Source organism: Nannospalax galili, unplaced genomic scaffold (genome assembly GCF_000622305.1).
Source record: "Nannospalax galili isolate Female #2095 unplaced genomic scaffold, S.galili_v1.0 scaffold620, whole genome shotgun sequence".
In the NCBI taxonomy this organism is placed as follows: Eukaryota; Metazoa; Chordata; class Mammalia; order Rodentia; family Spalacidae; genus Nannospalax; species Nannospalax galili.
The window spans coordinates 92,305-116,829 of record NW_008346824.1 but is presented as its reverse complement, the minus strand read 5'-3'; the positions used below and the strand labels follow the sequence as shown (position 1 = coordinate 116,829).

General features: G+C 38.3%; 1 protein-coding gene across 2 annotated transcripts in view; it reads right to left on the bottom strand.

The window, feature by feature from the left end:
• Efr3a (EFR3 homolog A) overlaps nt 1–24,218 on the bottom strand; it is a 61,530-nt gene extending 37,312 nt beyond the window's left edge. The window contains exons 1-7 of one of the 2 annotated variants that reach the window (XM_017800635.2): nt 24,129–24,218; nt 20,682–20,809; nt 17,933–18,083; nt 11,253–11,374; nt 6,604–6,753; nt 4,068–4,205; nt 1,836–1,914 (exon numbers count right to left, since the gene is read on the bottom strand). In XM_017800635.2, the coding sequence (XP_017656124.1) occupies nt 1,836–1,914; nt 4,068–4,205; nt 6,604–6,753; nt 11,253–11,374; nt 17,933–18,083; nt 20,682–20,788 (747 nt within the window). In that variant the 5' untranslated portion in view covers nt 20,789–20,809; nt 24,129–24,218. Of the gene's footprint in view, nt 1–1,835; nt 1,915–4,067; nt 4,206–6,603; nt 6,754–11,252; nt 11,375–17,932; nt 18,084–20,681; nt 20,810–24,059 lie in introns of both variants that reach the window. The other variant, XM_017800636.2, reaches the window with a different exon arrangement.
• Nucleotides 24,219–24,525: the final 307 nt, after the last annotated feature.

Here is a 24,525-nt window from a genome sequence, read left to right as displayed (position 1 = left end):
TTTTTATTTTCATTTTATGTGTATGAGTGTATTGCTTGCATGTTATGTAAGTGCACCTATGTTGTGCAGTGCCCACAGAGGTCAGAAGAGGATGTAGGATCCCCTGGAACTGGAGTTATGGACGGCTGTTAGCCACCACGTGGGTGCTGGGAACTGAACCCACGTCCTCTTACAAGAGCAGCCAGTGTTCTTAACCACTTAGTCATCTCTCTAGCCCCTATTTTTCTTTCTTTAAAACTACGTTTAAATAGAGGAATATTACACATGCACGCACTATGAACATGAACTTCCTGCCTGGGAAACTGCATGCTTCTCATGCATGCATGAGCCTTATACAGCTAAGTCTACCTTATTTAAAAGATAGCTACTGGACAGGCCAGGTGTGGTGGCGCATGCCTTTAGTCCCGGCACTCAGGAGGCAGAGGCAGGCAGATCTCTGTGAGTTCAAGGCCAGCCTGGTCTACATAGTGAGTTGGAGGCCAGCTGGTGCTACAGGGAGACCCTGTCTCAAAAAGACCCCCAAAAAAAAGACAAAAAAAAAAACAAAAAAAGGTAGCTACTGAACTAATGTCTGCCCAGTAAATGAGAGTGAATGAAGACATTCTTAGCAATTACACAGAAGAAGGCTTTCCTAGGCAAACCAGGACATATACTCATTGTACTTAAAAGAAATTAGCTAAAAATAGAGTACATAAAAAAGAATGCAAAGTGAAAGAGGAAACTGTAAATACAATACACTGTACTCGATGTTTAAGTCATTACGACAAAATTCACCCCAATACTGAAATTTAGAACAAATACTAATGGAGTAATAGCTTTAAGATGAAACATAATACAATAGTTAAAGCTCCTTGCTTAAAAGAGTTATTAAGCCTCCCTGTAGGTCAATTTCCCTTATCGCCATCATTTACAATACCACTGGTTACAGCACAGAATTATGAGGCAATTAAATGAGTTAATTTGTATAAGGCACAAAAATTGTGTCTAGCACATGAGAAGGGCCGAACAAACATTAGATACTATTACTGCTCTTCAACTGGTGACTCTTGGGCTAAGACATGAGTGGAAGAGCAAATAGCAGTTACGATGACAGAGCAGATCCCGTTTTCGAATGTAACCAGAGGCCAGATGCTCCTGTACATACTTTCATTTGTATTTCATGCACAAGTGCCAATAGGAGGCAGGTTCAACTCAAGTATCCTGCACAATTCAGAGTGTAAGTAAAGCAGGTTGAGTAACCTGCCCAGGCCATGCATAAACTCTAAGGAAGGCTGCCAGAGTGAACCTCTGCCTGAACAACGTATGACGAAGAGCTGAGTTCGGTACTGCTTTTGAGAACTTTATCTCCTTTAAGTCGTGAGGACATTTCATGCCACAACAAATGTAAATGGTAGTGGGCTGGGGATACAAAGCTCAGCGACCACAATTCTTCAGAGTGCACCAGGATAGAGTTTGATCGCCAGCACTGAGAAAAGTGGAGGTGATGAAAACACCTGAAATCTCACCTGAATTTAGAGCTAATCAGATTATTTTTTCATATTTTGAGGAAAAAACAATATAAAAAGTGGTCCTCTGCAGTAAAGACAGGCAGCTATCATACATATGAAAAACAAGACCAATTCACCTGTATGAGATCGATGATGCATGAACGAGAGACATGCACAAGATAGCTGTACAATGAAACTACCTTCCATCTCGGAAAATAAACAAGCAGCAAATGAGACAAAGTATAAATTAGGCATGTTTGCATGCTACAGTTTTCATCTCTTTGATGACATGCTCATCTACACAGAATCATGGCTACTTATATAAACAAATGGTTAATCAAGTCTTACCTGAATAGAATACATTATAATCTTAAAGCAGTGAACTGCAAATTCATTAGGATCCCACAGTTTATGATGATCCAAATGCCTGTAAATAACAATTAAAAATTAAGAACTCCTGGTTCTTACCACATATTCTTCTTTTAAAACCTTCAATGATATAAAAGCTTAACAGCAAAGTATATAAGACAACCAAGGCTTCCATTTTCAGAAATATGAAATAGGTATTTCTCCTAACTATTGAGCTTTGTCATCAAACAATAACAAATTCTAGACAATATGCAAGATTTCAAATATCTAAATGAAGCAGCATTGGAAAGAAAAGTCCCTGAGTCTAGAGAGGCACACAGATGGTCCTGGAACATCTTTCCATCTCTCATGCCTACAGCTAGTGGTGGCAAGTGTTTCAGATGTGGAAGACCAGAAACAAATTTACAAACTATTTATGAAAGGCAAGCAGGCTGCCGGATCAGATCAGGGTTCCCTGATAGCTCAGGAATCTAGAGACAGGACCCCTCCCAAGAGAAAATCTGGGAGGTCTTCTGTAAAAAGCTTGCCTGTCTTGACCTGGGCTCTAAAGGAGCCAAAGAAACCAAGTTTTTCTAGAAATTTCAACCATACATCTAGGACCCAGGGTAGCTAGGGGGAAGTAGGAAGTTCAAGACAATTAAGTAGATGCTAGTTTTCTAAAAGTTTAGTTTGAGGGCTAATATCTTGTACATAACAATCATCCCCAGTGGTCAGAAGTACATTAAGGTCTGGGAACCACTCTCATATATTTATGTACACAATTCATTACTTATGCACTCTTTCTAAAGTAGATAAACAGTATCACTGATTGAGAGGTCAACTCATGCACAAGGAAGGAAACGTAGGGCTACAAACTCAACTGGCTGAGAGGTTCAAAAACTTTAATGGCATTCCCATAAGGCCCACTATGGGAGAGAAGAGGGAAGATCACAAATTGTTTTGAAAATCTGATGATACTCTTAAATATGGTTTTGTAACTTATAAATTCTTGTATTTAAAGGCTAATTTTGAACCCAATAGTAAAACTACCTGCCCTAAATAAAGGATTCTGGATGCTATAAGCAAAATAGTCTATATAAGCTAAATCCAGTATTACAGTCAGAGGGTAAAAAGGATATGGTGAATATTTTTTTTTTATGTGTACGTGTGTATTACCTGCATGTAAGTAAGTGTACCCGTGTCATGCAATGCCCACAGAGGTCAGTACAGGCTATCGGATCCCTGGGACTGGAGTTACGGATAGTTGATAGCTGCCATGTGGGTGCTGGGATTCAAACTTGGGTCTTCTGCAAGAACAACCAGTGTTCTTAACCACTGAGCCATCTCTCCAGCCCCAGATATGGTGAATTTTAACAAAGGAAAGATGAGCAAAAAGTCCAGCAATTACATAAAAGTACTATGCAGTAGACCTGTCAATCACTGGGTGACTGAGTTAGAAGCACAGAGTTGAAAAGGCTGTAAGATAATGATTATGTTGAGAAAACGGAGCTCATAAAGAGCCTGGAGGACAGTATGTAAGGACCCATGAGATATTCAATACGTTTCCTTTGATTAGACTCTCAACAAAGATGAGATTTATTCAAAGAAGTGAATAGGATGTAAAGCAGCTGAGTCATGGCAAAGCAAGCTGGGACAGTGGTGGTGGAAGAATGGAGATACAGCTCAGGGGAGGGCACTGGGTTCAATTCCCATGTCTTAGTGTCAGATCCAAAACTTAGTTTCCATCCAAAACTTGAAGGAAGGGAGGAAGGAAGGAAGGAAGGAAGGAAGGAAGGAAGGAATCCTGGGAGGGAGGGAGGGCGGGAGGGAGGGAGGGAAGGGGGGAGCAAAGCAAGCTAAAGGAAAATGGGTAATGTGGGAGGGACTGAACAGAAGTCAGTAAAACAATGGGCATTACAAGTTGATACTGTTTACTGTCTCACTACACATACGCATTTCATGTTCTGTAAGGAGATATGCATGGTAAGTGATGCACATGCTGTGCAGTAATCATACTTTGTATTTAAAGGGGAAAAAAACAAACATGATAATCTGGAACCTCTATAAATGATACCTATACAAGTTAAAAGTTAGTGAAATACATTATTTTGTATGCTAACTAAAAAAATTTAATAAAAAACAAATTAAAAAGTACAGTATTTGTAAGAAAATTAACATATTACTAATTATATGACAAAGTCACAAATAATCAGGAAAACACCGACAACTTACGCAAAAACTGGCCTAACAGCATTATTCATATTCCCGAAAGTTGCTCGGCCCAGCAGCTCCCTGAAGCAGTTCTCAGCTAGCACAGCAGGGTTCTCTTCTTTGTCGGCCACAGAAGGAGAGGAAGGTGGGCCTATGCGACTGAAAGTGAGAGAAGTCAAGAAGGCCCATGCAGTATTCTAACTGTAGTACTGAGGATGAAACAGAACACACTTTACTTCTCAGAAATATAAAAAGGTACTTCTATTTTATCCCCTAGTAATATTAAAGCTTAATTCTAACCTTCATGGACTTAATGCCACCAGAGCTAACTGTAACAATCTTTCAGATAGGGACCACTAAATTCAGCTGTAACTTGTCTCTAACAGAACATCCTTTATGTCAGCAAAACATTCAACAGCTTGGAACTGGCTCACTTTCATATAACACCTCTACATTTACAGAAAAATCTTAGTGAACACAGTGTCCAGAGAGACCATCTTCAGGTATCCCCTTCTCACTGCAATTAGACACAAATCAAACGAAGTGAAAAATCATGACACAGCCTGTGAACAAAAGATAAATTTTAAAAGTCGACAAACACTTGCATGTGGAGACATTTCAGTAGAAAATATGTGTTTTGTTCCACATCTTGAGTCATTTTATGCTAATTATACAATAACAAAAAAACACATCAGTGGCCCTGGGGATTACATCCAGAGCAAACACAGTTTAGGATCAGGGACCCAATGGCCTCTGCTTCCTACATCTCACTTATTGGGCCTCACTGGAAAATAGGTTCCCAACTAGCTGGAGACTTTTACAGAGTAAATATCTGATGGGAAAACATTAAGCCTTAGCTATAATACTAAAAGGAAAAATACAGAAGGTGCTTAAATAGAACAGTTTTAGGGGAGGATTCCAGAGCTGGAGACAGTCACACCTTGGAATTGAGTATAAGTTCTTCCTGTAACTAGCATTAACTGAAATGAATGCATGTTTTCCATACCAACTTTTGATACTGTGGATATAATCATGAACTTAGAAGTAAATTTTAATATTTATAACTATAAAATTAAATCCTTTTAAAATCTGTTCCAGATGTTTCCTCTTCTAAGTGTAAGAATCAAGATCAACACCATATGCCAAACTGAACAATCCCCTTTTTCCAACTGAGGGACACATTCTGTCTGCAGAAAGTAACAAAAACTGAGGGAATACATGCCTCTAGCCCTTGAGAGAAATGGAACAGTGTTCAGAATTCTAAGTGTACTGGCATGTTATGGGGAAAAGAAAAGCAGCACATATCCAAAGCTGATATTTCATTCTAAAATATCTTTGAGAAATTAATCTGAAACTAATAGTATCTAGTTTTTCATTGAAAAAGTAAAATATAATGATTAGCAGTTATTTTGGTTTGCTTTAACTCCTTATGAGAAAGCATGTTAAATCTCTAAGAAATATCAGAAGTTCAGATACAATTTGTTTCTCACATAACTTTAAGTAGTATTAACTAAAATTTAGTAATTTGCATGTCCAATAATAAGCAGCAAATAAAGTCTAAATATATTTATTTTTAAAATTTTGGGGTTAGAGAGATGGCTCAGTGGTTAAGAGCACTGGCAGCTCCTGTAGAGGACCCAGGTTCGACTCCCAGCACCCACACGGCAGCTAACAACCATCCATAACTCCAGTTCCAGGGGATCTGATGCCCTCTTCTAACCTCCATGGGCATTGCATGACATGGGTGCACCCAAGCAATACACTCATATGCATAAAATAAAGAAATAATAAAATATTTAAACAATAAAATTTTGTTACTGCATTTATTTGTTTATGTTTGTGTGTCTGTGAGAGAGAGAGAGAGAGAGAGAGAGAGAGAGAGAGAGACAGAGAGAGACAGACAGAGACAGAGACAGAGAGAGGCAGAGAAAGAAAGAGCAAATGTTCCATAGTGTATTTGTGGATGTCAGAAGACAACTTGTGGGAGTCAGTTTTCTCCTTTCACCATGTGGGTCCCAGAGACTGAACTTGGGTCATTCATCAGGCTTGGCACTTTTAGTTTCTGAACCCTCTTGCCAGCCCAATGTCTAAATTTATTCCTATTGCAACAGAAAATAAAGTCCCAAGTGTCTGAGTAAGAATCTGTGTCTAGTAATAAGTCTACAGACTAATAAATTTCTAGAAAGGTACATGTTTTTTAAATCACTTAACTTTATGAGACTCCCACTTACATCATGACAGAAATAAAACATTCTTATCCCAGCAAGTACACACAAAGATGTAAAACAACACAGGCTTAAGTTTAGTACCTTTTTAAAAAAAAAGATTTTTATTTTTAATCACGTGCACATGTGTGTGCCTGTGTGTGGATATATGTGTATGGGTGCAGGTGTTTGTGGAAGTTAGACGAAGGCATCAGATTCCCTAGCACTGGAGAGGTTGTGAGCCACCTGACACTGGTGTTAGAAATCAAGTATGGGTCCTCCACAAGAGCAGCGTATGCTCTTAACCACTGAGCCACCTCTCCAGCCCCAACTTTACTACATTTATACAATACCTGTCAACTTCTTCTATCTTCTGCATGTTGAACAGAAGGGATGGGACAATCTTATCCATGTGCTGCGGTTCCCAAATGGTAGCCCGAAGTTCATCATTAACTGTCTTGCGAACCACACCTTGAATACCTCTTATTCCAGCAATTCGGATTCTATTAAGATGGGAAAAAAGCGACCCATCAAAACAGCTTATTTAAACGACCCTGCTTACCTAAGAGAACGGATGTCAATAATGCATTATCAACAATAAAATATCTTAAAATAATATACAATAAGTATAAGAAGTTTAAATCTTAAAAATCCAAGATGGACAAAGAACGATATACCCAAAGTCTTCCTTCTTTGAAAGCCACCTTTACAAATCAGTACTTAGATTTAAAAGGCTACAAAATACAGAAATACCTACTACATGTATTTATCAATAAAGACCAGTTTGAGGGGCTGGAAAAATGGCTCAGTGGTTAAGAACACTGACTGTTCTGTCTTACAGAAGACCAGGTTCGAATCCCAGCACCCACATGGCAGCTAACAACTGTCTATAACTCCAGTTCCAGGGGATCCAAAATCTCGTCTGTCCTCTGAGGTTTGTTTTTTCTGTTTCAGAGATTAAAAAAAAAAAAAAAAACAAAAAAACCCCAGTTTGAAGTGTAGGTTTCCCCAAGATGATAACAAACTACTATGAAGTCTCAAAGCACAGTGAGGAGGCTTTCACTGCTCCTGAGAGTGCTGTTTCTTCAGACTTTGCCTGTGGGTCCCCACACCAAGAGCCCCTCACCTCTAGAAAGACAAGCTGCTTCTTTTAAAGGTATGTAACTACAGACATACACACTTGATTTGTAATTTACCAATAAAGCATTATCGATGCTGCCCTATCCTCTCGATTATTCACAGCCCCCCCAGTGTCTCAAGCTCTTCACTCTTCTCAAGGGACCTGGGAAGGGGGTGGGGGCACCTCGATAGGTTCAAGAATGAGAGGTGTGATTGGAAGACAGCTTACATATATTGCAAAAAGACAAATTCTCAGAGTGAACTCAATGGCCCATTTTTCTCACAAGGCATTTCTTCAGGCCAAATTCTCCTTTTCTCTTATTGCCAACTACTTCCTTTCTTTCTATCTCCTGAAATAATCACCAACTGGAGTTTTATTCAGTTCGCCTAACATTGTCTTCCAGAAAGCATAAATATATTTAAAGACCAGAAGTGGCGGGGGTAGAACTTTACAAATGGTGAGTATGCAATGAGACATTCAAGAGCAGCAGAAAGGGAGACTGGGAGGAGGCAGAAATGAGACCCTGAACAGGAAGTGAACTGAAGACACAAAGACAAATTCTTCCAATTTCAAAGCTGCCTATACAGGCTGCTTTGTAAGACACTGAGCACAGGCAGACAAGTCTAGCACTACTGCAATGTGTCTGTTATGCATACCTGATGTTGCTCTTTGGGTGAGGACAAGCACAAGGTGGTATAAAACACAAAACTCTGTAGAGTAAGTAGCAGGTGTGATGCCCCTGTTGAGGGGTATGGGGTGCATGCTGGTGGCCACCAACCTCTATTTCAGAGATATAGCTGATATCTAATCCATACCTGACATCTGGCATTAGCAGTACTTTCTAGTCTTAGTCTCCAAAAGAATGTTGTACTTTCCCCATTCATTACATAGAACATTTACATTATCTAAACTTGGGAGTGCTGGCAAGAGTTAAGTGATTAATTCATGTAAATGTCTGAATAAGCACTGGCTGACAGCAAGCCAGCATCAAGTGTCAGCTCTTTCTGTTGTCAATCATCATAATCATGACAAGGAAGCTCAAGATTACTACTACAGATGGAAGTTCATGGGGAAACTGGACTTAGAGGTTACAATTGTGTACATCTATAGATGTACAGGCAGCAAACACTCTACAAGCAAATACTTTAAGAAAATCTTAATAGTTCCCTCATCTCCCACTGCCAAAGTCTTTAAGTTCTGTATAACTAGGGTTTACTAAAACATATAGGGTTACAAAACAGATCTAAACTAGAATGTGAAAGGTGTAAATCTACCTGAAGAACACTAAATGGACTTTCACTGGAGATACAGAAGAAAAAAGCACATCCTTTATCATCAAGCATTTTAATGTACTCATTAGGTTCACAGTAGTTCAAATGAAATATCCACATTTTGGGGCTTCAGATGATAAACAATATTGGAAAGATCTAAAACTAGAGAAAATTACTATACACACTTTCATTTGCATAAAAACACTGAATTTTTTTTTAAACATTAGTGAAAAAGATGAAGATATGTTCAAAAGACAAGCCTTCTCACTAGGGGTGATAAATATCTAAAATTAAGGTAACTATAATTTTTGAATTTCTTAAGCACATCCTTTTATAAAGGTCATGATTAGAAACGCTCATTTTAAATGTCCGTTAAGCAGTAAAAAAGAGATTTTAGTAATTACTGAGGTGACCAAGAAGTTCTGAAGGAAATACTATCCTAATCTCTAAGGCATCATATTTAATGATGAAGAATAATGGGACTTCAAATGGCCTGCATTATAAAGAGGGAAAAAAAATATGAAGCCAGGCAGAAACAAATCATATCTGAAAAACGACCTTAAGTCACTTTTGGGTTTCCTTTCTCCAAATTACAGTAACTTCCTCACTTGTTTTCATCTGCGTAAGTCAACACCACAACCTGCAAATTCCAACTAAAAGCTAGTTATATTTCTCCACATTCTCGTATTTATTTTAAAAGAAAATATACTGAGTTTCTACTGCCAACTTTAAACAGTAGCTCTCTGAATTAAGGCTGATTTCTTTCTTTTCAGGTGTATCAGTAATGCTCAAACTATTTTCTACTATTTACCAACATCACTTTGACTTTAGTTTTTTCTACATAGAAACAACCTATAGATCATTTTCAAATCACAATTTAAGTCCAGATTTAAATATTTATATAAACTAGGATATATATACAAGGAATGTCTTAAAATGAGCTCCTCCCAAACCCATGTGACCCCTGAGGAATAAATCCTCAAACGACCTTAAGAGTAAAAATAAATTGGTTTATCTGGGCCAACTGTGTGGCCTTAAACACCCAAAAGGAAAGTGTAACAAAAGATTAAAGGGGCCAATATGAGACTCCCAGACAGTAACCCAGCACAGAACTGGGAAAATGAACAGCAGACCCCAATCTTATCTAAAGGAATATTGGCAACTGATTGCTGCTAGATGAGGAAGAGCTGATCTTCCTAAAACAAGGGACTCTAGATAGGCTGACTAGACTCAGCAGACGGACTAGCACTGGGGAATGGCTGGGGGCACTGACAACACAGTGGACAGTAACAGGGATGAAAGAGTATATGGGCTCCAGTGGTGGTGGGGAGGCTATGGGGGGGTGCCATTTGGGATGCAGGTATAAAGATGAATAAGATTGTTTGGGATGTTCTATATGAAATACACACACACAAAATCAATAAATTTTAAAGATGAGTTATATTTGAGGAAGAAGTATAAAAATGTTTCATGTTAATTAGTAGATATGAAAAACATTACCACTGAAATCTACCTGATGAATTTATATCCATGCTCAGGTGCCAAGGATCCCAAAAAGTAATCAACTGTGACTAGTAATAATCAGATATACAGAGATTAGAGACGTACATGTAAACATCTAAATGTTATTTGCATTAAAAATGCATTTTTCTGTATGAAACAGTATATTCTAAAATGAAATGGAGATCTTTTTTAAAGACTAAAACCTCATTCAATTTTATGTCTTACAGGGTTTATACTGAGTACAATAACATACAACTGTATTAATTTGACACTGTGAACCTAAAAATTATAGCCAATTTTGAAAGAGATGCATCTTTGCTCTGGAAACTGTTATTGACTATGTCAATGCTGTTGTAATGAAATGCTTCTACTAATTATATAGTTATTAAATAAATTTTTTTTTAAATGCCAAAATCAGTTATCAAGGCAACCTCAAAGTGACAAAGATTCAGTAAGTAGTAAGCGTTCAAATGTCAATTCAAAAAGTGAGTGCTTACTATGTGCTTACTATGTGCAGGGCACTATTCAAAGTGCTGAGTAATAATACAATGGTCTCTCTGAACAAAGCCCTTGCCCCTCCTGGAGTTTATGTTCCAGAAGACTGGTAAACAGCAAAAGTCAAATAATAAGAAACTAAGGATAACCAGAAGTGGGACAGGATGGCTGAGGTTCAGTGATTAAGTCAGTCCAGGGAGGGCTCTCTGCATTACAGGACATTGGAAGAAAACTCTGAATACACTGAGGTGAGTCATACATAGTGAGTCCCTAAGAATTGCTCTAGGTTGAGAAATCTGTGTGTCCAAAGGTCCTTAAGATTTAGTATGCCTAGAGTGTTCTGGAGACAGCAAGGAGACCCATGTGACTGTGTTAGAGAGAAAGGAGGAGGAAATGATAGGATGACAGAAACCGAGACAAGGTGGGGGAGTGAGAAGGGACAGTGAATTCCAGCCTCATCTCGCAACTTCAGCTGACAGCATCTTCTAGCAGCAATGGAGGAGGGCTTCATGAGTATCTGCGTATCCTCTGATAATCACAATGCAGCACAAACGGCATTCAATACATTCTTCTACAGGTTATTACAAGAATCAGAAGGTAAAACAGTACATACTCTGTTCGTATCTCTGGGTCACTATGACAGGAATGACACATGGCACTGAATCGAGATACAAAGAAGTCATAGCGTCTGTGATAAGATGGTGTATCTTCTTCAATATTTGCAAATTTGACAAACTAAAAAACAAAAACAACAATACGAACAATATACATCACCTTTTTGAAAGTGAGTAAACACATTCTCCTTATCTGTTACATTAACAACAACATCCAAATATGAAGCAAGTTATGCATAACACCAAATACCACATATGCACAAAAGGAACTGTTCAATAATGAGCTTTTAGAAACACAAGGATAGAGCAGTCTCAACAGTAAATGTAAACCTGCAACCTGGCTGGCCCCCTTAGAGCTGGTGCTTCCAGGACAGGTTCTGCTCTAAAGCTCTTTTCGGCTTCCTAGGTTCTGGCCGTGAGGAACTCTGTTGGAGCATTAACCGCTGCAGAATGGCGTTTTTCTTTTTTTGAGACAGGTCTTACTATGTTGCCCAAGCTGGTCTCAAATTCAGGATTCTCCTGCGTCAGCCTCCCGAGAGCTGGGATTAGAGGTGTGAGCCAAGAGTACCAGGTTTTTCTTTTTTAATAGTGTTTACATTCATCAGATGATTTATTATTTCTGTATATTAAATAGCTTAAAGCAATAAACCTTTAAATGTATTTGCAAATTGCAATAAATATGAATAAAAGGTTGCCAGGATATAGACTTGTACCTTTAGAAGATTACTCCCCAAATAACTAATCAAATACAATATAAGAATAATTAGAATTATTATTATTATTCCAACTAATCTCTGTTGGAAACAAAACTGAAAGAAGTATAAAAAAAATTGAAAAATGAGATAATTATACTAAAACACTACAAAATACCTTGGTTGGAACAAAACAATCTGTTTTCACATGATTTATAAATTCTAGAAAGGGGACACAAATATAGCTCCTGGTTCAGATTAAAGTGATACTATCAACTCTACTGCACACTATACAATGTTTTCATATGGGTTCTTTGGAGTCATTCCAATAACCTACAAGAAAACTGCCACTACCCAGATATTATAGACGAGAACACTGAAGGTCAGAGATTTAACCACTTGTTAAAAATGACAACAGAGAATGGTGAAACTGGCATTATAGTCCAGGAATTTGACTCCAATTCTCAAGACTACATATTAGATACTCGGCAAATGAACAGAAAACATTAAACTAAACATATATACTTAAGAAAAACCAAGAAAGACAGGGGAGAAATGCTCAAAAGGTAAAAATGAAAAAAACAAAAAATAAAACCTCCAAAATGTATGTGTGTGTACATATGTGTATACAAATCAAAGTATTGAAAGAATACTCTTAAATTCTGAATTTACAGGTGGCTTTCCCTTGAATTACTTTAATATTTTTGCATTCTTCCAATTCTGTAATAAACATTGTTTTAATTATTTATTATTTTTATTTTATGTGTATGAGTATTTTGTCTACATGTATGTTAAGTGCACCCATGTCATGCAACGGCCAAAGAGGTCAGAAGAGGGTGTTGGATTCCCCCTGGAACTGGAGTTATGGACAGTTGTTAGCCGCCATGTGGGTTCTGGGCACTGAACCAGGGTATTCTGCAAGAGCAAGCAGCCAATGCTCTTAACCACTGAGTCATCTCTCCAGCCCCAATGAGCATTATTTTTAAAATGGAAAAAAGAGCCAGAGATAAAACAAAAATGGCTATTAAAATCTTCAATGTGAGGGAGAACTTTAGAAGGAAAAAAACCCTTTATTTTTGTGTTATTTATTGAAAGTCACGAGTAGGAGCATAATCTGAGTGGCTGTTTATAGTAGGCAGCCCCTAATGCCCTAAATATGAAGGGCAGAATATAAAATGCGTGGCTCTGTTCCAGAGGAACCCTCTTCCCAGTCTGTAGAAAAGGTCTAATCTACATCAACGAGGCGGTATCATTACAGACATCATATGTAGTGATGGAGAGAAATGACACAGTGCTGTGCAAAGATTATGAACAGACTCTATAGTAGATGGACCTGAATTTGGATCCTGAGTGCACTGTGTCACTTGTGAAATTAAGTAACATTACTGAGTTGGTGAGAGCGTCAAACAACAACCAAAGTCAACATGCTGTTCTCAATGTAATAAATATGCAGTCAAAGGTCCTACTTTTTTCCATTTAAAATTTTAAGTTGTCAGGGACTGAGGAGGTGGCCTAGTGATGAAGAACACTTGCTGTGCAAGCCTGAGAAAGTCAGTATCTCCAGGTCCCACATAAAAACTAGGCATGCTGCACATGTGTATAACCGCAGGTGGATCCCAGGAGCTCCCTGGCCAAGCACCCTAGGAGAAACAGACTCAGTGAGAGATCCTGTCTTAAAAGAATACGATGGAGAGCAATAGAGAAAGACACATATGTCCTCTTCTGGCTACCAAATTCATGTGCATGGGTACGCATGCCTCACACTCATATGTACATACACACACACACTCACACACAACACTCACACACACACACACACACCACACACACACACACACACCACACACACACACACACACGTACGCACACCAAAATTTTTTTAAAAAGAGAAAGAAAATAAAAAATCTAGGAATTCGTATGTTTTGAAAGGCACAGTAAAAGGGTTAGCATGTGCTCCTTGATGCAAGTTTCTCACCCTAAGCACTATTAAAATTGGAAGCTAGATAAAGCCTTTGTTGTGGGGGCCACCCTGTGGACTGAAGGATGTCGAGCAGCATCCCCAGCTTCCTGGATCCCATCTACACTCCAGTCTCTACTGGATAAACCATGTCTTCAGACATCTGTCAAACATACAGGGAGGGCAGGAAGGAAGGAAAAGTGCCGTTGCTTGAAGGCCAGTGCTTTACTGTAATGAACAGCTTAACTGACTCTTCTCTCAGGACATCTATCAACAGTATTTAAGAAAAATGATTAAAATTAGTGATGAGGCTTGAAAACAGTGACATGGGGCAACCAAGTAAAAATGGGCAAAAAAAAAAGAAATCTATACTTGTCCTGTCCTATTCCACAAATCTCATGGTGTGCTTATCCTGCAATGATCATGAGACCTAGGACAGAGTCCCCTATTATGCACAGCACTACTTCACTTTGTCTTCTGACAAGTTAAAATTTAACTCTAATTCCTCATATTAATATATATATATATCCAAACTAGAATTAAATTATGACTCCTATATAAAAAGCCTAACACATACTGCATTCATGCATGTGCACAGAGGCCAGAGGAGGACATCGGTGTCCACTCTGCCTACCATACTCATCTTCATTCCCTGGAGACAGGAATTCTCACTGCACCTGTTGCTAGGTTGGTAATCAATCCCCAGTGAGATCCTCTTGGATCTGCGGTGCTGGGGTCACAGGTACACATAAGACCATGCCAGGGATTTTCTTGGGTTCTGGGGATTTGAACGCCAATCCTCATGTTTGTTCAGCAAGCCTTCCCTGCTAACAAGTATAGGATAAGCTTCCCTTATTCAGAATGTTTTGAAACCAAAAGCCTTCCAGATTTCACTGTTCTTAAGATTCCTGGATATTTGCTCAGCCCTAGCAATGGAGCAGCCTCAGTCTGAAAATCCTATCATATAACTCAAAAGGCTGTGAGTTGGGAGCATTTCTGACTTCAGATGAGGGATGCTCAAATTGTCTATATAATTATTTAGTGACTATTTTTAGCATTTTCCCCTGCATCAGTTATACATGGTCTACTGCATCATCTTCTATGCTTCTTTTTGGAATAGTTTACAACAAAAAAGGAGTAAGGCATTTCCAGCGCAACTTGTTTTTTTTATTTAGGGTATTTTTAATATAATCTTTTTATTAATTCTCGGAGAATTTCATACACGTATGCAATGTATTTTGAGCATATTCACCTCCTACTCCCCCTAACTCCTCCCAGAACCCCCATGTTCCCCCACCCCGCACAATTTCTAACACAAAGAAGAACCTAAACAAATTGTATCTACTGCTGTCATACTGAATTGCCATCAGCAAAGAGATAAATATCAACAAATTACAATAAAATATACAAATACCATGAATGAATAAATATTGAAAATATTAAATCAATGCCCACTATATTTGATAATATAAGGTACTCAGTGCCACTACAAAATTAAAATTAAGACTTTGAGGGAATAGCAGATAAATAATGTTGGCCACAATAATACGTCATTTGATTTAATGTATTCACTAAAAGTAGATTACTGAGGGCTTTGGTCTTTTGCCCAAATGAATCATTAAAGTAATCCTAATGGCACTGCTGGCTACAAGTAAAGAAACTTCTGGGAATGTACACTAACACCCCTTGCACCCCAGCTATTGAGCCATTTTCCCCAAACCTCCTCATCTAATTGTAAAGGAAGCAAGAGAAGCCTTAAGTAGCTCTCCTTCCTGAAACTGCACCCGTCACCTTTACTGCAATTGAAAATATCCAATATCTATCTCTGAAATAAATGGACATAATCACTTTGGGGTTTTTGAAAAAGGTTTTACTTATACATTCTTGCTTTTGTAACAATCCACACCCAGCAGTAACTGACAATGCTATGCACTGTTATAAGAGCTTCATGTGCTCCTAGCACACAACAGTCTTCCAAGATGGGACTATTATTATCTGCATTCACAGAGGAAAAACTGAGGCAAAGAGGTTAAATAACCTGCCCAGGCTACAGAGCTAGAGTGCAGGTATAATACAAACCAAGACAGCTGGACTCTGCCTCCACAGTGGAGTCACTGCCAATACTTCCTCTCCCTGTATTAGAAAACAATTATCCCTAAACAGTATCAGGTCATATATGATTCCAACAGTTGTTGGTAAAGATAGGGTGGGAAGGCAAAACATTCATGTAGGCTAAAGACTTAGAAGTACTGAAATCATAAAATGAAACTACAGACAAAAGAAAAAGAATCACTGTATCTTATTTTCCTTTTCATTATCATTGTATGACAAATATTTAGATATAAGTGTCTCTCACTCCTCATCAAAGAAGCCTCTTTTTCCAACAGATGGACACTGTTATGGAGATCCACAATTGGTCAAAATGCAGAGAATAAGTGACCATGGGGTGCCAGCTCCAATGAATACATCCCCAATACAACTCATATACCTAAGGTGCAGGGAACATCATGGAAGAGGGGCAGAAAGACTGTAACAGGATGCCTGCTGCTATATAGTGCCTTCGAGACATGCAGGGAAGCTGCACCCACGAAATCTCAATAAGATGTTGCCTGAAAACGATCTTCATAAAATGATAATACCAGTTAACATGGCAAGATGGATGGGGGAAATTTCACAAGGTCGCAACTCCAGATGAAGAACTAATGGCTGCTGAGAGAGGGAAAATCAGTTTTCTCCATGGCCAAGCTCCCAGATGGGTTATCTAATCCCAAGTGTTCAGTCCTAAACACATGTACATAAGAGGAACACTAAATGGACTCAGTAGGCCATTTGTGTGTGTGTGTGTGTGTGTGTGTGTGTGTGTGTGTGTATGTGTCGCAATAATAAAGAGGTTATGAAATTGGGGGGAAGGGCTTGAAAGTAGTTGGAGGGGGAGAAGGTGGGATAAAATGATGTAAATATAGTTCTAATGTGAAATTCTAAAAAAAACCTCAAATTATTTTTTAAAAATGTTAAAAGACAAAAAAATGAATATGGTAAGGAGAAACAGCTCAGAAATGGTCTATGAAAGAAGGAAGACCCAAATGGCTGTTTTGTGGCTAAGTGCTAGGGAAGCAATAGTATCTTTGACAAATATAACAGGTATTTGAATATACAGATGTATAATTCAGTCAAATGGAGCCCTACCCCACATCATATGCAAAATAACTTAAAACAGATACGGCAATGGTTTCTTAGAAAGGTTATTAAAAGCACACTTCAGTAGCTCAAAGTACATCATTAAGACATTAGAAGGACAAACCACAGAACTAGAGGAAATACTGCTAGTCAGAGAGCTGACAAAGCATTTGCATTGAAATATATAAAGAATTTTTACAACTCAAATAGAAAAAGGCAATGTAATTTATAAAATAAGCAAAGAATTTAGAAACATTTATCCAAAGACATACAAACAGCCAGAGAGTACATGCAAAGAAGTTTTAAGGGAAACAAAAACCAAAGGCACAATAAATACCACACCGCCATTTTAATTTATCATTCATCTGCTCTTGGACATTAGGATTATTTTCACTTTTTTGGCTGTTAGGAATATTTGTTTATAACTTTACGTGCAGACATAAATCTTCTATTCTGAGGGGCATACACTAAGTAGTATGCTGGGTCATATGACAAGTGTTTGCGATAAATGAGATGCATTTCAATAAAAAGCTGTTATTTCTGAAAAAGCATCAAAGTAAAATAGTATGCAAAGTTAGTGTTGTAATGGATGGCACAGAGAAAATAAAACTGACAGGTATAGATTCATTTAGAAGCACATATTTCATTATGATTGGTTAATGTCACAGACTGTATAAGAAGCAAAAGAAGGCACTAGAGAGAATCTAGTAATTCTCTAGTAATTATTGGTTTGCATTGGTTGCCTAAACGCCCTGAGTGAGGGACTGCCTTTATTGGATACAATCATTCTAAGAAGAGATTAATTCTTCCTATGCTAATTGAAAGTTAGTAAAAGAATAATAGATTTGCTTACAGAATTTGTTCCAAGAACTTGAAGTTTTGGTTCCCCCGACTCCAGGAGCTTTGCCACCATATGAAGGAAGCTTTCTACAAATGGCTTGATGCTTTGAGAATGGCAGGCCATAAGAAGTTGGTCCAATGCCTCCATAGCAATTAGAACATACCTAATTAAAAGAAAAACAGTGTTGAAACATTTCCAGCTCTTCTAATTCTTCTAAGTGCTTTTCATTAGAATAATTAAAATGTTTATTTAAATGTACAGAACATAGGCAAAATTTAATAGCTTCTAAGTAAAATCTTAATTTTCACACAGCACCAATGACTTCAGAAATAAAAGTCCTCAGGATGAAGTATGCCAAAACTAGACTGCACTACTCTATTTTCTCCTTTAAACTCTTTGAGAGCTACTTTGACATTAATGTTCTACAAGTTGTCTCAAAAGCCACAGGCATTTTTCTATATTCCAAAGCAGTTACTAAAATAGCACATCTCCATCTTCAACATTATCTACTTATATTTGTAAATATTTATACATAAAACTGTACACATCAACAGAATCAAAGGAATGTCTCAATAAATTTGCATTACAAAGCAACAGATAGTAAATCTTGCATGTAATAAGTCAGATCCAGTTTTAGTTAACTTGCAACATCAGCTATTGACAAACCACCCACACCAGTACCCACAAAAATGTCCTGTGAGGTTAACACGGAAGCACATCAACCCAATGCCTCACTTAAAGAATGGAGAACTTTAACAAAGTAGGATCATAAAATGGCAATACAGAAAAGTATTTACAATGAAAACTAAAGTTATCACTGTTCAAGCACAGAGAATGGTTAAGATGGGATCCCTTTATCAATAGACGTAGGTACCACCAGTGGAGTCCTAAAGCAGGATTCTGACACCATCTGGATTTCAGGATCTAAGCATGATAATTCCTTCATTCCTCTGAAACTTCAGACTGAAGCTGTGTCAAAAATCAGCTGGTAGCAGGACTTCCATTTTCAATTTAGACACTGCCTTTTTTAAGTAAGTACCTATCACACCTTTCGTTTAAGAGAGTTAGTTTTTTAAAAACTATTTTCAATTTGAGAAGTTCTGGGCTGGAGAGACAGCTCAGCAGTTAAGAGCACTGGCTACTCTTGCAGAGGACCCAGGTTCGATTCCCAGCACCATCCATAACTCCAGCTGCAGGGGATACGACACTCTCTTCTGACCTCAATGGGCACTGGACAACACAGGTGCACCTACCAACATGCGGGTAATACACTCATACACACGACAAAATAAAGGCAATAAATAAAATATTAAAAAAGAGAAGTTCTAAATATTAATGGATGCTAAAGCTAAGGGGAACTCTATTATGCAAACAACCTGAGTATCAGGAAATACAAGCTGCAGCAGCTACACTTTTCTTTGTGTATTATTTATTAAAATGCTTTGCCCTGTGATCTAAAGGGGGAAAGGCGGGTAACAGAATAGGAAGGGTTAGATGGCATGGGGAATGGAAGCACAGGGCAGAGGAGAAAGTATAGGGAGGGATAAATAACACTAAAGGCTCTTAGAAAATGTCATGTGGAAACCTACCACTATAGAAGCTTCTTAAAGTATATACATATACTTCATAAAAAGAGATTAAAAGGGTGGGCACTGTCCCTACTGATACCATAGGCTAACAAAATAAAAGCCCAATCCCAGGAATGGACTCCCTCTTTTGAAGCTATTGACCAAGGGACCTATAGACTCGCCCAAAACACTGGCCATTGCCTATGCTCTTGGTTTCACATCAGAACTTCATGGTAAGATTCTATTGCTGAAAATACTACATACATAAGGTATAGCACAAATAAGGAGGAATCAAGCTGGTGCTGACTTCAAAGGCTCATCTCTACTATCTAGCTTTCTAGTGTTGAAGGTACTATGCAAGCTACCTGAAGAGAAAAATTAATTGACCTTACCCAGCTGTGAATCCTGTGAGCTACAACTAGTCTGACAAGATATGCTCACCAGTGCAACAGTGGCACGGATATTGTTGTACCCATAGATCAGTGCATTAACAGAGACCCACAACTAGTCAACGTGCAGAGAACAAGAGGCTGAAGACTGCTTCTCCCTGAACAGGACACCTATACCAAACTTCTGTCTCCCAAGGCTCAGGGATCATTGCAGAGGAGGGGACGGAAAGACTGTAAAAGGCAGAGGTGATGGATGACCACAAGGAAACAATAGTTTTCCAGACAGCTGATCAGGTACCCACATGAATTCACAGCAATGGTGACACAAGGCACAAGTCCCATGTAAGCTCAAACCAACAAAATCCCAGCATAGACATGGGGAAGTGGGTAAGAAACCTCAACCCTACCTGAAGAACTATTGACTGCTGGGAGAATGAGAGTCAGTCTCTTTCAAGGATGGGACTCTTGGTAGGCTAACCAGGCTCCAGTGGATGGACCCACACTGAAGGATTTTTGGGGTAACAGTCAAGAAAATGCCACATAGACATGCCCACAGGCCAATCCAGTAGAGGGAATATTACATTAAATTGGGCAAGGATAGTAAGGGGAGTTGTGGAGAGGAGGTGATTTAAATGCCATCAAAAATATATTGTATGAAAATCACAAAAATTCAATTTAAAAAAGGGAAAAAGTATTTTGCTCTCCATATGTTGTCTTTGCTTGACTAGATGGTGCAACAATTTACAGGATAAATTAGCCTAGGAAGAACCTTCCAAAGATACAGTTTAGCAGTAGTGACCTTACCCAGAACGATGTCTGACAACATCCCTGCTCAGTCTTTCTGCCAGATAGGCACCTATTCGATCCAGCTTCTCTGGAGCAGACACAGCATAGAATGTCAGTTTCTCCATATCAGCTTTAACAAGACCATCCTGAAAATATAACAAGATAAATACATGATCTACATAGTCTAATTTATTTATTCATTCAAAGTGTTGCCTGCCTTACATTTTCCCTTTTGGACTGTAAATGAATCCATATTTATACTGAAACTTTTTGAGTATAACCTCTTTAGTGCTAATATTAGCTATGCTAAATGCACAGAACTTTCAAGAAGCCAAAGAAACTTTCCACTAAAGTGAGCATTTGAAGGACCTTCACAGGCAACAGCTCTCTCGAACTTTCCTCTACACGAGTGGCTAACAGGACATCGAGGATGAAATTCATTTTATTGAAAAATCTGTTTCAATGTAAACATTCTGAAGGTTATATGTAGTCTATTTCTTTACATATGAGTCAGTGAATATATAGATTTTTTAATGATTCAGGATTGCTGGTATCATAAATTCTGTTGTAATTAACAAATGAGAAGTATTCAGAACTCTATTAATCTATGTTTTAACAATGTATTTTTAAGAGGTAATATCAACAACAACAGGTCCTCTTGTGGAATAAGCCGCTCATCTTTTTTCATTGTCTAAAGACGATTCCAGTGATTCTCCCCACCTTCATGCAAATGAATCAATCATCACCCTCATTTTCTTGGCTAGGTATAGTCCAAGCAACTACATGCTGCTTGGGTCTACTGGATGAGGTGAGAAAGGAGATGGCAAGATTATGTTGGATGATGACTATATAATTAATATTTCTGTAAATCTGTTTTTAACTTCATCTAGCCCCTGCTACCATCCCCCCCTCCCAATCCCCTCCAGCTTCTGGCTATTTTGCTGTTTCTACAGGGAACACATAGCAGCATATTTTGGACTTCCTCCATTTAGCTCCAACTTACTACTTTGCAGGGAAATCAGCTTGTATCTCTTCTGTGCATGACTTCTCTCACTAAGCCTACCTCCTAGAAGCAGAGGCACTTTTGTTTAGTTCTTAGCTTCCTCCAAACAACCTTCACACACCATTCCCAGAGGGCTCTCCTCAAGCTCTCCAGAGATGGAGTGTGATGTTCCTAGTGTAAGCTCTTCTGGCTCACTGTACTTATCCTTCACTATTGTTTGTCATATTGTCATGGCATTCATTAAATAAATCCTGAGTGCAAACTACACGCATGGCACTGTAACAGACACCAGGGAAGCAATACTCAGCAAAGAACTGTACTTGCTGAGTGAGACCCCATGAGAACTTTGAGACAGGAACTAATTGCTTCCATGAAATGATGAGACATGCTGATTAAGGAAACTGCTTGTCTTGCTCAACTGGATTGCTCTTTGAAGGCAGGGACTATGAGATGTACACTTCTGCATCCAATTCCTACTGTCTGACTCATTTGTGTGATTTAATAAATTACAATAAGAATTATGAAAACTGTTTAACACAACGTATGCAAGCCTCATGGAAATTTTTTAAAAATCTACTTTATTTCACAGATCAAATGATATCTGAATCTTTTGACAAAACCTTTAAAAAAACCATTCCCCAGTTTACCCATTGTCAACTCCATTACAAGTATGCACAGCTCAGCACTGCTAAAAATCAAAGCAGAGCAGATACCTTAGCCTGTCTCCACACTCCACACTCTGCCCCTTAACTTCACAACCCAGACTTCTTGAAAATATAATGACTTGAATATTCAGTCTATTGAACCATGAGTGAAATTTCAAATCAGAAATCATGGCCAACAATTTAATCACATTATACCTTACAACAAGGTAATAAGAACCTTCATTTGGATGGAGTTTAATGGAGTAACGTACCCTTCCCTTGAAGGCATCTTACTTTCCATGCATTTTCTCAGCCCCCAAATTTATCTCCACCTCTCTAGATGGGGGACACCTTTCAAAGCTTAGCAGACCTCATTTCTTCTAAGAATGCTTTCTAGAGACTGCCAACATAGTGACATTTCCTTACTTAAGAGATGACCATTTCACTGCCTACACTTTACTAATTTATGTATCATGACTTAATATTTAATACTTTTATGTGAGCCAATGGGAAACATTCTTAAAAACAGGTACCATATCTTATGTTTTTTTTAATGTGCCAAAATTATCCAGGATCTTTGATTGCCAATAGTACTTACAGCTAACTTCCTATACATAGAGGATTGCTTAAATAAATTTGATTAAAAGTAGGACACATCGACACTAAATTATTGTTAATATAACCAAAAGATAAGCTGGCTCCCTTTCTTAAAAAATCTGGAAATTGGGGCTGCGGAGATGGCTCAGCAGTTAAGAACACTGACTGTTCTTGCAGAAGACCCAGGTTCGAACCCCAGCACCCACATGGTGGCTATCAACTGTCCAGAACTCCAGTTCCAGGGGATCCAACAGCCTCTTCTATCCTCCACGGACATTTCACAACACGGGTACACTTACTTACATGCAAGTAATACATGCATACAGAGAAAATAAAAATAATAAAATATATTTTTTAAAATCTGGAAATCAATTTGTGTAATACTTTCTGTCCACTTAACAGAAAGTAAAAAGGATCCTTAGAAAGTCTAAGACAGTGAGTGTCCAACAAACCTAATTGCTCTGAAACTAGCAATCATCTCACATATATGTGTTTATTCATTTAAAAAATTAAGCAGGTTTCTGACTTTTTTATTTTATTGTTTATTTTGGCTTTTTGAGGCAGGATTTCACTATGCAGCCTAGGCTTACCTCAAACTCACACTCCTCCTGCCTTAGTCTCACAAATGCAGGGAGTATTAGCAATGCCAGCACAGCTGGCTAAACACTACTGAAGAAAAAGGCAAACAGGTTCTGTCTGTAATATTCTTCCATTATCTCAATTCTCTTCTTAGAAATGTATAGCCTCTCCCTACTTATTCTTCAGATCTTAGCTTAAGATTTCATTTCCTTCGGTCTTTCTCTTCTTAAGCCCAAATCAGCCATCATTCCCATCTACCCAAGCAGCACCTTGTACTGCACTGCTCTTCTACATTTTTCCCACAGTATTGAAACTGTTGATGTTCTTATCTATGAGCTTGTTGGGCCTAGAAACTACATGATCAAGGCTATATCCTGAATACACAGCAGATGGCACAGGTTCATAAATGTTTGATGAGTGTTACCTAAGTGCTCCCTAGACTGAAAAGGAACAGCACGTATCTAGAAAAAGACAAAACAAGAAAGAGTCACTTAAAAGTTAAAGAGTGTATAAAAATAGTACTATATGTGATGAGATACAGGGATAAAAGTAGAGAAATGAAATTAGGGAAACCTTAGGGAGGTCAGCAGGGGGCAGAATGGGTCAGCAAAGAGAAGGATCAGGAGATGTAGATCAAATTACTTTTGGATCTTCGGGAAATATGTTGTCCACCAGGCGTTTGTAGCGAGGACGCAAAGCAGAACAGCAGCAACATACTCCTGTTTAAAAAAAAAAAAAAAGGTATAAAGGTTAATACTATAAAATGATCCAGAAAATCATGTTTCTAAATATTGATGGGCTATTTAAAGGTAAGTTCAAACTGTCACAGAGACAAGGCATGTAAATTTAAAAAGAAATAAGAAAGCTAAACTTCTCCCTTCCTGGGAAATTCACAGGGTCTCACCTCAAGATGAAAAGCTACCAGCAATCAATGGGTGCTGAGGGAGGGAGAATCCGTTTTCTCCAGGGACTAACTCCCTAAGAGGTTTTCTAATCCCAAGTGGGCAACCCTAAACACAGGTACACAAGAGCATCACTA